A 15,861-nucleotide genomic window follows, 5' to 3' on the forward strand; every position below is an offset into this window, starting at 1 on the left:
GAAAACAGGCAGAGGAGGCTCAGCCACCTAATTTCCACTCCTCGAATTGTGAAAACTACAATGCCTCATTCACCATGCGGGAACTCGAAAATGCACTTGCCCGGTCACGGTCCTCCGCTCCGGGGCCTGATTCTATTCATATTCATATGGTGAAGAACCTTTCTCCTGCGGGTAAAGGTTTCCTTCTTCGTACTTTCAATCCAATCTGGATTGAGGGACATGTTCCCGCATGCTGGCGCGAGACTATTGTTGTACCGATTCCTAAGCTGGGGAAGGACAAGCACTTGCCTTCCAGTTATCGACCCATCTCGCTTACCAGCTGTGTCTGTAAGGTGATGGAGCGAATGGTTAACTCTTGTTTGGTTTGGCTGCTCGAATCTCGACGCCTACTTACCAATGTACAATGTGGATTTCGTAGGTTCTGCTCTGCTGTGGACCATCTGGTTACCTTGTCGACCTTCATTATGAATAACTTCTTGCGGAAGCGCCCGACCGCAGCTGTGTTCTTTGATTTGGAGAAGGCTTAAGACACCTGTTGGAGGGCGGGCATGCTCCGCACCATGCATACATGGGGCTTTCGTGGTCACCTCCCTCTGTTTATTCGTTCCTTTTTAATGGATCGACAGTTCAGGGTACGTGTGGGTTCTGTGCTGTCAGACACCTTTCGCAAGGAAAATGGGGTGCCACAGGGCTCCGTTTTGAGCGTCGCTCTCTTTGCCGTAGCGATCAATCCAATAATGGATTGCCTCCCAGATGATGTATCAGGCTCCCTTTTCGTGGACAATTTTACCATCTATTGCAGCGCGCAGCGTACATGTTTCCTGGAGCGCTGTCTTCAGCGTTCTCTTGACCGTCTTTACTCCTGGAGTGTCGCCAATGGCTTCCGTTTTTCTGCCGAGAAAACTATCTGTATTAACTTCTGGTGCTACAAAGAGTTTCTCCCAAGGTCCTTACGACTCGGCCCCGTTGCTCTCCCATTCGAGGAGACAACAAAATTTTTAGGTCTTACATATGACAGGAAACTTAGTTGGTCTCCACATGTGTCCTATTTGGCTGCCCGTTGTACCCGTTCTCTAAATGTCCTCCGTATTCTCAATGGCACGTTGTGGGGAGTGGATCGAACAGTCGTACTTCGCCTATATCGGTCGATCGTCCGCTCCAAGCTAGATTATTGGTGCTTTGTATACTCCTCTGCACGGCCGTCCGTCTTACGCCGCCTCAACTCCATACAACATCGGGGTTGACGGCTTGCGATCGGAGTGTTTTATACTAGTCCCGTCGAGAGTCTTCATGCTGAAGCCGGTGAATTGCCACTCACCTACCGATGCGATACACTGCATTGTCGTTACGCCTGTCGGCTTCTGTCAATGCCCGACCACCCATCGTATCGTTCCTTTTTTGACGACTCTCTCGACCGTCAATACGGGTTGTATGTCTCTGCCCTGCTACCCCCTGGAGTTCGCTTTCGTCGCCTCCTTCAACATCTTGATTTTTCACTCCCTGCAACCTTTAGAGTGGGCGAGAGCCACACGCCACCTTGGCTCCAGGCTCAGGTTCGCGTTCACCTTGACCTCCGCTCGCTCCCAAAGGAGGTTACCGCCGGTTCAGTATACCACTCTCGTTTTGTCGAACTTCGTTCGAAGTTCATTAATATGACCTTCATTTATACCTTTTATTGTCGGGGCACAAAGTTTCAAATACTGGCTACATGGCCATTGTTCGGTCTTCACAGCTGAGCTCTTTGCCCTCTACCAGGCTGTTCTTTACATCTGGCGCCACCGACATTCTGCTTATGTCATCTGCTCCGATTCTCTGAGTGCCATCCAGAGCCTCAGTGATCAGTATCCGGTTCACCCTTTCGTGCACCGGATCCAACGCTCTCTTCAGCAGCTGGTGGATGACGCGTCTCCAGTTAGCTTCATGTGGGTTCCTGGCCATGTCTGTATCCCTGGGAATGAAGCTGCAGATGCCGCAGCCAAGGCTGCGGTCCTCCAGCCTCGGACGGCTTCTTGTTGTGTCCCTTCATCAGATTGTAGCACGGTCATTTGTCGGCGCATTTTATCGCTGTGGCATGCCGATTGGGCTGCACTTAGGGACAACAAGCTTCGGGCCTTGAAACCTCTTCCCGCAGCTTGGACGTCGTCCTCACGTCCTTCTCGGTGGGAGGAGGTCGTTTTGGCCCAGCTACGAATTGGACACTGCCAGTTCAGCCATCACCATCTGCCGACGGCAGCGCCGGTGCCGTTCTGTCCATGTGGGCAATTGCTGACGGTCCGCCACATTTTAACGTCCTGTCCTGATTTTACTACGCTGCGTCTTGATCTTGGCCTGCCATGTACTCTGAATGCCATTTTAGCAGATGACCCAGGAGCTGCTGCTCGCGTTCTTCGTTTTATATGCCTGTTAATACGCCTTTTATAGTGTTCGCCCTTTTAGTTGCTGTTTTAACCTTGTGCCTCGCGGTACATTCCTAAATTAGTCAGGGCGCTAATGACCATTGTAGTTGTGCGCCCTAAAACCACAAAAAAAAAAAAAAAAGCTATAAGGGATATTACAGAAACTGTAGTGACTGTAATAGTGTGTCAGGTGGAGTTTGCGTTTATGTAAATTCAGTCTGTAGTGAACATGTGCCCCCTCTTAAAGCTGTAGCTGTTTGAATAAGGACGATGCAGGAAATAACTCTCTGCAATGTATTTCTTCTTCCAGGTGTTGGAGTGCCCCTGAATGTATTAACTGCAGTGATTGATCAACTCCCTAAACCTTTCGTAATTTAGGGAGATTTTAATGCCCATAACCCACTTGTGGGGTGATGCAGTGCTTACTGACAAAGGCAGAGATGCTGAATCTTTACTGTCTCAGTTTGACCTCTGCCTCTTAAATATTTCAATTTGCAGTCTTCATATCACTGTCCCGGCATCAGGCCTACGGCCGCCTGCCCAGGTGGGCTTTAAACAAGGCGGACTGGAAACTTTCACTTCTGATGCCACTGTTGACTCTCCCCCACATGGTTTCATTGATGTGATGGGTGAGTGGGTGACCACCACAATTGTTTATGTGTCACTAAACACGATCCCTAGCTCTTAACTGAGCCCCCGGTGACAGGCAGTTCCTTGGTGGTTGCCGGAAGTCGCTGAGGCAGTTACAGAGCGTCGGCTAGCTGTACAGCAACATAAGCGGCACCCTTCTCTAGAGGATCTGATAGCCTTAAAGCGGCTCTGTGCCTGTGTATGCCAGCTTATATAATGATGAATACCGGAGTGTTGGGAGAGGTACGTGTCGACCATTGGTGCTATATATCACCTTCCCAAGTCTGGACGAAGATCAGATGTCTTTTTGGGTACCAGACCCACAACAGGTGTCCCTGGTGTTACCACCAATGGCATGCTAGGTACCAATGCAAATGAGATTGCCAAGCACGATGCTGAGCACTATGCTCTAGCCTCTGCATCGAAGAACTACCTCCCAGCTTTTTGCATTCTCAAACGGCGGATGAAAAGGAAAGTCCCCTTGTTCATTATATGCCACCATGAATCCTGTAACGCCCCATTTATGGAGTGGGAGCTCTTCAGCGCACTTGCACATTGCCCCGACACAGCTCCTGTGCCGGATCAGATCCACAGTTAGATGATTAAACATCTCTCATCTGACTACAAGTGCCATCACCTCGTCACCTTCAACCGGATCTGATGCGATTACGTCCTTCCATTGCAATGGCAGGAGAGCATTGTCGTTTCGGTGCTCAAACCCGGTAAAAACCCACTTGATGTGGATAGCTAAAAAGGCCCATTAGCCTATACTTTCTTTCAAATGGTCTACAATTACAAAGTTTACGTTGTAACCATGATGCTCAAAAGTATGTTATTTTTTTTTTGAAATGTTGTCTGTCTGCTAAATCTGCGCCTGTGAAGTACTGAACAGACTTTACCAGAGTTGTCTTTAAAATCTTACTTTGTAAGGTGAGTGCCTATTCAGTATCTCTGGGATTTTTGTATCAATTTACTTACATGTGTAGCAGAAAGCAAGTAAACAAGCCCGTTATTTTACCCTTTGAATAAATATTTTCTCTCTTCAGCTCTTCCTAAGGCTACAATAACATTTATCCAAATGACATTACATTTCTAACTTGGACAGCTTAATTCACATGTTAGCTCCTCGAAAGTAGTCCACATATGTTAGGATGCATGATTTCACAAAGCCAGTTTCACATAGACCATCTGATAGAAAGGAGGTTAGGCTTCGACACATCAACAATGATTTCATTAGAGAGAGCCAAATTCAGGTTGGCCAAGTAATGACTGTGTCCTTTCAAAAGGAACGCAAACATAATCTTAGATGGTTGGATGAAAATTTAAATTCCTTTCCTCGTGATACCACAAAATTGTTAGCATAGTCTTCTTAAGCTGTTTTTCTTTCAGGTGTTTGCATCTTACTGCAGTCAAACCGAATGCTCACCTCATGAGATACAGTATAAAGTGTTTCTGGTGCTTTGACTGAGCCCTTGCAGAATTTTTATTCTGCTTGGGATTTAATAATTGAAAACCTGCTTATTCTCAATGCTTTCTCCTTTTCAGAATTATATAATGGCCCTTTCTCTGTGTAATTAGTCTGTTTCTCTTTCATGTATTGTGTAAGTTTTGTGGGTGAATGATAGAGGTCTCATTTATTTATTTATTTTACAGGGCTGAACATTTGAAGCATAGAAATACTTGTTATTATGCCCAAAAGAAGAAAATTGAAACTCAGCTGACAACAGTTGAATTCTGTGATCTGATTCAAGCTTTCATTCTTGCACAGTTGGTGAGTAATTCTGAAAAGCTCAAAAGTAGTAATACTCAGAAATTGGGGCATAATTGATGATGCTCTGTATTTACCAGAGCAAACTTCAGAATTTGCATTGTTGTACTTTCATTGTACATGGTTTGCAGTGCAAATGAATTCTTACATTAATACACACATGTGGTATCTTGACTTTTAAAGTGTTTGGCATTTTCATCTCGACAAGCATAAACCAGGCAACGTTCAATTTCATCAAGTCTCTATACACATACTACATGAAATTTATGGTTTAATTAGGTAAAAAATGTTGCTTTTGTTGTTAAGCAACTGTAGTATCACAGTGTATTTGCATTTTGCATACTTGCTGTCTTCTCGATACAGCAGTGGAAATGTCATAGCATGGTTAGTTAATAGCTCAATGGTACACTACAATATTTCGCATGTTGCTCAAGTATATTGGACACATTGTTGGTTTCAGTGTTCAGTAATACCATTGCTCTGATGCCATTGCAGTAGCACATACCTAAAGACACATGTGTGTTGCTTGATCCATATTTTCCCCTCAGAATTCAGAAGTTTCATGGACTGCAGTTTTTCATTACATTGTAAAGTGATCCCCCTGCGTGTCCAGGGGTCAGGATAAGCCTGATGTATTCCTGCCTGTCGTAAGAAGCGACTAAAAGGGGTTTACATATTTTGGCCATTATGTGGTGGTCACCTGTTGGGTTTGAACTCCATTCTTCAAAATTTTCCCGAATAGCGAGCTGATTGGGGAAGGGCACCTTACAAGGTGCATCGTGTCCATCATGCATTGAGATCTTTAGCCCACTTTGTTGTAGTCTCATTGCAGTCCTGCCTATTCTCCATCTCTTGGGCGAGGACATCTTCCTGGGTGCGTTTTTCATCATGCACTATGCAGTGTCGATATGTGTCGAAGATGACCATTAACTTCTTTGCATGTGATAACCAGCATGGTGGCCAGTCCGTTGTGGTGTGGCTGACCACACAGGGATCACTCTGCTGATGCCTGTGCTATTAACTCCCCATGTATGCCAAGGGGTAGATGCCCATCCCCCTGGGGCATCGGGACTCCCGGCAATGGCCAGCCTACCAGGTGGCCTTTTGCTACGGCTGGGTGGCACCCGTGGGGAGGTCCCTGCCGGAGTGGCTGGCATCAGAGTGGATCACACGCCATGAAGCATAGTCCATCAACTCTTGCTGGTAGTGAAACACCAGCAGTGTCTAAGCGATCATGAGCTCAAGTCAACGCACAAAGACCCCGAATCGTTCCCCTCCCTGGTGAGATGTTTATATTTTCCCACCTCCGCGTTGCAAATGTTTTGACTTTTGAGTGAAATGCCCAGTCGATGTGCTGTTGTTTTCACGTCAATTATACCAACAGTGAGAGTTTTTTAGTTCTCTGGGTGTTGTAAAATTCCTGGATTTGTCTCGTCGCTGTACAGCCTATGAAAAGGATTGCGGAAGACTCCCAAATAAATTCCAAAGTACAGTACAGTACAGTGCAGTGCAGTGCAGTGTTAACACCAATATATTTCCAGGACTTTGGTGTCTGAGCCTGGTGAACTGTACCGGTTACATCACATGTACCCAAAGTTGACACAGAATTCACAATAATCAACAAACGAGTGAGCCTACAATACATTTGCTTGCAACCCTAGCCAAAGATGAGTGCCCCAAGGTGCCTGTGTGACCTCTAGTTATACTTTTGTTAAGTTACCTACAATGAAAATTATAATTTTATGTAAAATCACAATTAAAAGTTAAACCGAATATGAGATACACATTGCTAAAATTTTACAATCCCAGTGCTGAACAAGGTGAACCTATTTTCAACTTAGTTACGAGTTAATATAACATTTTCTGACTAATTATGTTACAGGTAACAATTACATTTCTAAATTTGTTTATAACTAATAAACTAGTACCTGAATTTTAGTGCTAACATATATCGGAGATTCAATTAACGTTCTTTATTTATATGTTCTATTTAAATTGTTGTAGTAATTTTATAATGATAGGTTTACTGGTACATTCTGACAATGTGCTACATTTCTTTAGATTAGTTACAATATTAATTTCACATTTATATTGTGTTTTTCACATAAGAACAATGTTAATCAGCAAAGCATCATTTTCGAATTATATGTATACTGAAATAGTGGTTATTTTTGTAGGTAATTTGGAAACCGGCCACTTTAAAGTCAGGCAATTAGGACTGGTGTTTATCTTTAATGCTCTCCGAGGAGTTCTGATGGGGCAATGACATACAGTAATATTTCACTGGCAGAACCATGGGAAGAATGTCAGGCTAAGAATGACAGCGGATCTTATTCGCCCCAGTACCTTGTATGTTCGAGAGCTGATGGGCAATCTTTCATGATGAAGCTTCAGTTTTTTGTTGAGCATTTAGAGGACAAGTTCGGGGAGGTGGAGGGCTTGTCAAAATTGAGATCTGGGTCAGTCTTAATCAAAACAGCATCCTCTGCCCAGTCATGGGGATTACTTGCTTGTGACAAGCTGGGGGATGTTGCTGTAACCACCATGCCCAATAAGAGCAAAAATATGGTTCAGAGTATCATATTTCAGAGACCTTCTTTTGCAGTCCGACGATGAGCTGCACACCAATTCAGAGCGGCGAGGTGTCCATTTCATCGGGTGTGTCCACTGGGGTCCGAAGGATAATCGGGTTGCCACCAGTGCCTTCATCTTGGCATTTGACGGTGATACATTGCCCGAGGTGGTCAAGGTGATGCTCTACTGTTGAGATGAAAAGCCCTATATCCCACCTCCGATGCGGTGCTTTAAGTGCTGGAAGTTCGGTCTTACGTCTTCCCGCTGTACTTTCAGCGTCACAGGCCGAGATGGTGGATGCCCATCACATCTCAATACTCCATGTGCCCCGCCTCCCATCTTTGTCAACTGCAGAGGGCACCATTCGCCTTGCTTGACTAGGATTCTCCAGAAAGGAAGGAAAATTTTGTTGTAGAAGACCCTGGACCGACTGACCTATACTGAGGCTAAGAGAAAATTTGAGCGACTGGATTCTGTGTATATGACATCGTCTTATGCTACCGCTACAACAGTTCTGGCACCATCAGTTCCGCCAACCCAGGTCACCTCTCAGAGCCAGAAGACTACACCTGCCCGCTTGATGGTGGGGGGCACTTCCCTCCCTATTGCTCCTGCACCACCCACTTCGGGAGCAACACCCCCTCCCCAACCATCAGGGATTTCAATCACCACTTCTGAGCCAAAGAAGCGTAAAGCTTCTTTGGCTCCTCTCCCTAGGAAGGGGTCCCTCGGGTCACTCCCTTTCCAAGTTTCTGCTAGGGGGAAAGGTGACACCTGACAGAGTATGAAGAGCCCAAAAGCAGCTGGTCGTAGGGCTTCATGCTCATCCTCAGTCCCGGAGACTGGGTCAGTGAAGTTCTCCCAGCCAGGGAAACCCAAGGAGCAATGAGAGAAATCAAAAGAGAAAACCCATAAGACCAAGGGAATTGCGGTGGCACTCGCACCACCACTACCTACAAGCTCTGCGGCTGAGGATGGGATGATTATTTTGGTGTCTGGTGAGGGCCTAGATCTCGCCAGACCCTCAGACACAATGGACATAGATTGCTCAGGCAATAAATCAGTGGCAGCAGGTGACTCTGAGGCGTAAACTGCCTCATTGAATGTTCCATGCTTTCCCAGTCTCACGATGATATCGTCCTCCAGTGGAATTGCGGCGGTTTTTTCCACCACCTGGCTGAGCTATGGCAGCTGTTAAGCTTTACACCTGCTTTCTGCATTGCCCTTCAGGAAACCTGGTTCCCAGCAATGCAAACACCTTCGCTCCACAGCTGTAAGGTATAATACAGGAACTGTAGTGACTATAATAGTGTGTCAGGTGGAGTTTGCATTTATGTAAACTTGGTCTGTAGTGAACATGTGTCCCCTCAAACCCCTCTTGAAGCTGTAGCTGTCAGAATAAGGACCACACAGGAAATAATTGTCTGCAGTGTATATCTCCCTCCAGATGATGGAGTACCCCTGAATGTATTAGCTGCACTGATCGATCAACTCTGTAAACCTTTCCTAGTTCTGGGAGAGATTAATGCCCATAACCCCTTGTGGGGTGGTCCCATACTTACTGGCCGAGGCAGAGATGTCGAAACTTTGTGACAATTCGACCTCTGCCTCTTAAATAATGGGGCTGCCACACACTTCATTGTGGTTCATGGAAGTTACTTGGCCATTGATTTATCAATTTGCAGTCCAGGACTTTCTCATCTATCCACTGGAGAGCACATGACGGCACGGATGCCTGCCCAGATGGGCTTTGAACAAGGCGGACTAAGAACTTTCACCTCTGCTGTCACCACTGAATCTCCCCCACACAGTAACATTGATGCGATGATTGAGCAGGTGACTAGCACAATTGTTTCTGCGGCAGAAAACGTGATCCCTCGCTCTTTAGGGTGCCAGAGGTGTAAGGCAGTCCCTTGGTGGTCGCCAGAGGTTGCTGAAGCAATTATAGAGCGTCGGGGAGCTCTACAGCGGCACCCTTTCCTGGAGCACCTCATAGGCTTTAAACAGCTCCATGCCCGTGTTCGCTACCTTATCAAACAATGGAAGGAGTGTTCGGAGAGATAAGTTTCCACCATTGGATGCCACCTGTCACCTTCCCCAAGTCTGGGCAAAGATCAAACGTCTTCTTGGGTACCAGGCCTCAACAGCAGGATTTGGTGTTACCATAAATGTCGAGTTATGTACCGACACAAATCGAATTGCCGAGCACTTCGCTTGAGCCTCTGCGTCAGAGAATTATCCCCCCAGTGTTTCGCACACTCAAACGGCGGCTGGAAGGGAATGTCCCCTCATTCGCTACACGCTGCAGTGAATCCTATAACGCCACATTTACAGAGTGGGAGCTCCTCAGTGCCCTTGCACATTGCCCTGACACACCTCGTGGGCCTGATAGCATCCACAGCCAGATCATTAAACATATCTCATCTGACTACAAGCGACATCTTCTCGTCATCTTCAACCGGCTCTGGTGCGATGGCGTGTTTCCATTACAATGGTGGGGGATCACCGTCATTCTGGTGCTCATTGTTGTGGTTTTCAGTCCTGAGACTGATTTGATGCAGCTCTCCATGCTACTCTATCCCGTGCAAGCTGCTTCATCTCCCAGTACGTACTGCAACCTACATACTTCCGAACCTGCTTAGTTTATTCATCTCTTGGTCTCCCTCTATGATTTTTACCCTCCACACTGCCCTCCAATACTAACTTGGTGATCCCTTGATGCCTCTAAACATGTCCTACCATTGATCCCTTCTTCTGGTCAAGTGGTGCCACAAACTCATCTTTTTCCTTAATTCTATGCAGTACCTCCTCATTAGTTATGTTATCTACCCATCTAATCTTCAGCATTTTTCTGTAGCACCACAATTCAAAAGCTTCTATTCTCTTCTTGTCCAAACTATTTATTGTCCACGTTTCACTTCCATACATGGCTGTACTCCATCAAATACTTTCAGAAACGACTTGCTGTCACTTAAATCTCTACTAGATGTCAACAAATTTGTGTTCTTCAGAAACTCTTTCCTTGCCATTGCCAGTCTACATTTTATATCCTCTCTGCTTCGACCATCATCAGTTATTTTACTCCCTAAATAGCAAAACTCCTTTACTACTTTAAGTGTCTCATTTCCTAATCTAATTCCCTCAGCGTCACCTCAGTTAATTCGACTACATTCCATTATCCTTGTTTTGCTTTAGTGAATGTTGTGCTCAAACCTGTTAAAAACCTGCTTGATGTGGGTAGCTATCGGCCTGTCAGCCTCGCCAACGTATTCTGTAAGCTGCTGTAACATATCGTATGTCGACTGTTGGGTTGGGTCCTCAAGTCACGTCAGGGCGACCTTTGCCAGGTTTGCTCTAATGCTGATAATCTTGTGTCCATCAAGTCTGAATCTGAACAGCCTTTTCAGACGGCAACACCTTATTGCCATCTTTTTTGACTTCCGTGAAGCATACAACACGATTTTTATCCAAAACTTCCTGTTGCTCCATACTTTCCATGACCAAGTTGGTGCCTCCCATAGTTCCATCCATATCCAGGAGGATAGTGACCCACAGGGCTATGTATTGAGTGTGTCTCTATTTTTAGTGGTCGTTAACGGTCTAGCAGCAGCTGTTGGGCCCTCTATCTCACCTTGTCTGTATGCAGATGACTTCTGCATTTTGTACTGCAGTTCCAGTGCTGTTGTTGCTGAGCGGCGCTTCCAGGGAGCCATCTACAAGGCGCATTCGTGGTTCTAGCCCACAACTTCCGGTTTTCAGCCGCAAAGTCATGTTATGCACTACTGTCAGTATCATACTGTTCATCCTGAACCTGCACTTTACCTTAATGGCGATCCACTCTCTGTAGTGGAGACATATCAATTCCTAGGACTGGTTTTCTACACTTGATTGACTTGGCTCCCTTATCTTTCTCAGCAGTGTTGGCAGCACCTCAATGTCCTTTGTTGCCTGAGCAACACCAATTGGGGTGCAGACCACTCTACGCTGTTGCAGCTCTACAGAGCCCTTATCCAATCCTGAATTGACCATGGGAGTGTGGTTTATGGTTCGGCTACACCTGCAGCACTGCATTTACTAGACCCTGTGCACCACTTTGGGGTTCCATTAGTGACAGGAGCTTTTAGGACGAGTCCAGTGACCAGCATACTGGTGGAGGCTGGTGTCCCTCCACTGCAGATCAGACGTGTGCAACTGCTCGCCCGTTATGCAGCACACATTCATAGTTCCCCTGAGCATCCGAATTACCGGCTCCTTTTCCTGCCCACGGCAGTCCATCTCCCCCATTGTCTGTCCAGATCGAGGCTAATGATTGCGGTTAGCGTGCGGTCCCTTCTCTCCAAACTGGAGTCCTTCCCTTTACCACCTCTACTTGCGGTCTGTTCACGTACACCTCCATAATGTATGCCTCGGCCGCAACTTTGTCTGGACCTTTTGAATGGCCCTAAGGACTCCGTTAACCCTTCCGCTCTCCACTGTCACTTCCTCTCGATTCTTGACATGTTCCAGGGCTCTGAAGTTGATTACACCGACGGCACGACTCAATGGCTGATGGTCACGTAGGCTTCATATGTTCATGGAGGACGTATTGAGCAGCACTCCTTGCCATTTTTCCTATAGTGTTTTCACTGCAGCGCTGGCGGCCATATCTCGTGGTCTTGAGTACATCCGCTCATGTCCTGGCGAGTCATTTCTCCTGTGTACTGACTCATTTAGCAGCCTACAAGCTATCGACCTGTGCTTCCCTTGCCACCCTCTGGTAGTGTCCATTCAGGAGCCCATCTATGCCTTGGAATAGTCCTGCTGTTCCATGGTGTCTGTGTGGACCCCAGGACACATTGGAATCTCCGGCAACAAACTTGCTGCAGGCTGGCCAAACAGGTTACACGGAAACAGCTTCTGGAGATAGGCATCCCTGAAGCTGACCTGTGTTCTGTCTTACACCGTTCCGTCTCCCAAAGCCAGAAAACCCTGCAGTGTAACAGCACACACAACAAACTGTGTGTCATTAAGGAGACTATGAATGTGTGGAAGTCTTCCATGCAGGCCTCTCACAGGGAGTCAGTTGTCCTCTGCCGGCTCCGCATTGGCCAGGCGTGGCTAACTCATGGTTACCTACTCCGTCGTGAGGACCCACCTCAGTGTCATTGTGGTTCCCAAATGACAATCGTCCACCTCTTGCTGGACTGCCCACTTTTAGCCACTCTGCGGCACTCTTTTAACTTTCCCAGCACCCTGCCTTCGGTGTTCGGTGACAGTGCCTCCACAGCAGCTTTAGTTTTACGTTTTGTCCGCGAGAGTGGGTTTTATACTTCTATGTAGGTTTTAGTGCACGTCCTTTGTCGCTCTCTGTCCTCCACCCTAGTGCTTTTAGGTCGGAGGTTTTAATGTGTTGCATAGTAGCTGGCTTTCCCTGTTTATTCGCATGGTTGGCCAGCCATTTTAATCTGCTTTAATGTTTTACTCTCTTCTGTTTCTAGCATATCTCCATTGTTTTCTTGTCCTCTTTTGTTCTAGTAGCGTTTGTTGGCGTCCCTTTGTTCTTGTGGTTTTTACTTTCTTTCCGTTTTGTGTTATATGTTTCGTCCGTTTTATTCTCACACTTGTGGCATTATTTTATTAGGAACAAGGGACTGATAACTTCTTAGTTTGGTCCCTTCTCCCACCTTTAAATGAATCGACCAACCATTGTAAAGTGACAAAATGGAAAAAGCATACTGGTTATCAGACATAATTCCTGGATCATCCATACTGAAAGAAATTGCTCCATTTTGGAAAACAGATGAACATGAGTCAGTAATAAACACAACTTTTTACTTACTGCATTATATTCAGAGTCAAGGGAAAAACTGTGTTGGTGACGACACTTACAAAATGTATGTGTAACTCAATAACATATTACACATATGGAACATCCAGGAAAGAATGTAAATATGTTTGAGAAAATTGACTACTTACTGAATGGAAGAGCTGTTGCACTGCATGCAGGAATCCAAATGGACAATTATTAGGCAATATTTTGTACTACAGACACTCCAGAACTACCACCCCCACCACCCTTTTCTTCTAAATGCATTACTCTTTTTAATTATTTTTATTCTCCACTACTACTTGTGCACGACTGGGAGCTACTCTAGTGAATGAACTAAATTCTCTAATGTATAAATCTTTGTTTCAGAAATAGTTTCTTACATTCTTTCGCCTTATTTCAAAAGACAGTAACTCAAATGGAACTTAGGGAGAAAAAATTAATTTCTCAGTGTCAAATAAGAAAACTCATTTTCACTCAATGTTTTGTTCCTTCACTGAAATTTCCTGTCTTGTAAATTGGTGGTTAACAAGTTAAAATACTTTTTTTTCAGTTATATATTGTCTTGTGGCCTCCTTTTGAAGTATCAAGAATTTTTTTTAATTTTCAGGACAAGGCCGAAGCCAATTTTGCGCAGGATGTAGAACGTCTCATGTTAACTTGCACCAAGAAGCTAAAAAAGTTAGGTGTCCAACAGTAACACCATTTGAACAGTGTCATGGTTACTTCTTATTTCTTTTAAGACTTATCTGTCCTGTAATTACCTATTATTTGTATTGTTAATACTATGCATGTTAGAAGGTGTGTCATGTATATATATGGAGTATTACTGCACTCTCAAAATATAAATAAATATATGCTACTTGAAAACAAGTTTTTAATGCTTTCTATGTCCTTGAGGTGTAAATACATATTACTCCCTAACTACTCCAGTGATAAAAGAGAAACAAATGAGTTTTGTGTAAAAAGGAAAAGTCACTTGAGAAAAGCATACAATCAAATGATTGACAGTAATTATCTTCAAGTGTTAACAATCTTAGGACAAGTTTCATATCAGCGCACACTCCGCTGCAGAGTGAAAATATTATTCTGGAAACATCCCCCAGGCTGTGACTAAGCCATGTCTCCGCTATACCCTTTCTTTCAGGAGTGCTAGTTCTGCAAGGTTCGCAGAAGAGCTTCTGTAAAGTTTGGAAGGTAGAAGACGAGGTACTGGCAGAAGTAAAGCTGTGAGTACCGGGCGTGAGTCGTGCTTCGGTGGCTCAGATGGTAGAGCACTTGCCCGCGAAAGGCAAAGGTCCCGAGTTCGAGTCTCGGTCGGGCACACAGTTTTAATCTGCCAGGAAGTTTCATATCAGCGCACACTCCGCTGCAGAGTGAAAATCTCATTTTGGAATCTTAGGACTGCCAATACACACAAATGAAAGAAGGAAGAACTAATATTGCTTTTTGAACTTTAGCTCCTTTCTGAAAAAGCAGAGGGGGATTGATAAGGCACGATTAGACAGACGTGGTGTCTGAATTCTTACACCTATGTGCTAATACAATTACTCTGTAATGACATTCATTTTTAATAATGATGAATTTGGATGGACTGAAATTCACAACCAAAATGCTGTATTAGAATTAAAAATGTTTCATTTAGTTAAAATAAGGGAAAGGAAACCACTCAAGCATAGTGGACTGATGTGTGTTGTATGCACACATGTAACAGGAAATTGTTCACTAGCTTTTGAGCTCTAGCTCTTTTTCAAGTAAAAAAATAAAAATCTATATATAGGCTGTGTGAGACTACCTAGGGCTTAGTAACAAACTAAGTCTGAAACAGGTTGCTGGAAGATATTGGAGAGAAACTGGAAATCTCTGTGGATTAAAAACTAATGTAAAGAAGTAAATTACTTACCACTCCCATAAGAATCAGAAATATTTGAGGTACAAGATGTAAATTCTGATCTATAATAATGTTCACATTAGATGTAATTTCCCAGACAACTGTTAGTTTGCTTAGATTATCCACATATACTTCGGTTGCATTTTAAGGCAAAAATGTCAGCTGAAAAGTGCAGGAGTAAGAGTTGTAACTTTTTTTTTTTTTTCGTAAGTAGTTAATTTACTGTGTACATATTCAGGGTCATTCAACTAAAGTTGTGGTTCCATGATAGTATCAGAACTAAACAAGCAGATAAAATGTGGCTGTTCTCTAATGTAATAAAATGTGCCTTTCTCAAAACCAGTACAAAAGGAGTGCCAAAAATCCAGTACAGTTCTTCAGTGAATCCAGAAGTCTGAGCTGTGCTAGTTGGCCCTGTGTCCTGTAGCCAAGGCACTACGGATTGATCGAAACCATCCAATTAAATTTTCATATGTTCCTGCTCACTAAGAAGACACAAATTTATTGAAAGTTTCAGTTAATGAATTCCAATGATATCTTCTTTGTACAAAACTACTTGTAAATGATAAAATGTTTCTGGGACCGGAAAAGATACTTTGACTTCATAAATTGGAGATGGTAGGAGTCATTCATTGATCTGCTAAATCACTCTTGATCGCTGAATATGTCCCTGGATAACTTCTTATATTATTCTGCATTCTTACATAATCATTAGTATTTTAATTTTTAAGCAATCTTCTCGCAAATAAATTCCACAGTGTTATTTATCGGTAGGTTTTCCACTTTCAGCTTTATT

The 15,861-nt window shown here is 44.4% G+C and overlaps 1 protein-coding gene across 2 annotated transcripts in view; it reads left to right on the plus strand.

Moving 5' to 3' along the window:
* LOC126278346 (baculoviral IAP repeat-containing protein 5.2-B) overlaps positions 1-14,047 on the plus strand; it is a 53,609-nt gene extending 39,562 nt beyond the window's left edge. Inside the window, exons 4-5 of one of the 2 annotated variants that reach the window (XM_049978386.1) lie at positions 4,680-4,797; positions 13,785-14,047. In XM_049978386.1, the coding sequence (XP_049834343.1) occupies positions 4,680-4,797; positions 13,785-13,874 (208 nt within the window). In that variant the 3' untranslated portion in view covers positions 13,875-14,047. The remainder of the gene's footprint in view (positions 1-4,679; positions 4,798-13,784) is intronic. The other variant, XM_049978387.1, reaches the window with a different exon arrangement.
* Positions 14,048-15,861: the final 1,814 nt, after the last annotated feature.

This window comes from Schistocerca gregaria, chromosome 6 (assembly GCF_023897955.1).
Source record: "Schistocerca gregaria isolate iqSchGreg1 chromosome 6, iqSchGreg1.2, whole genome shotgun sequence".
Taxonomy (NCBI): Eukaryota; Metazoa; Arthropoda; class Insecta; order Orthoptera; family Acrididae; genus Schistocerca; species Schistocerca gregaria.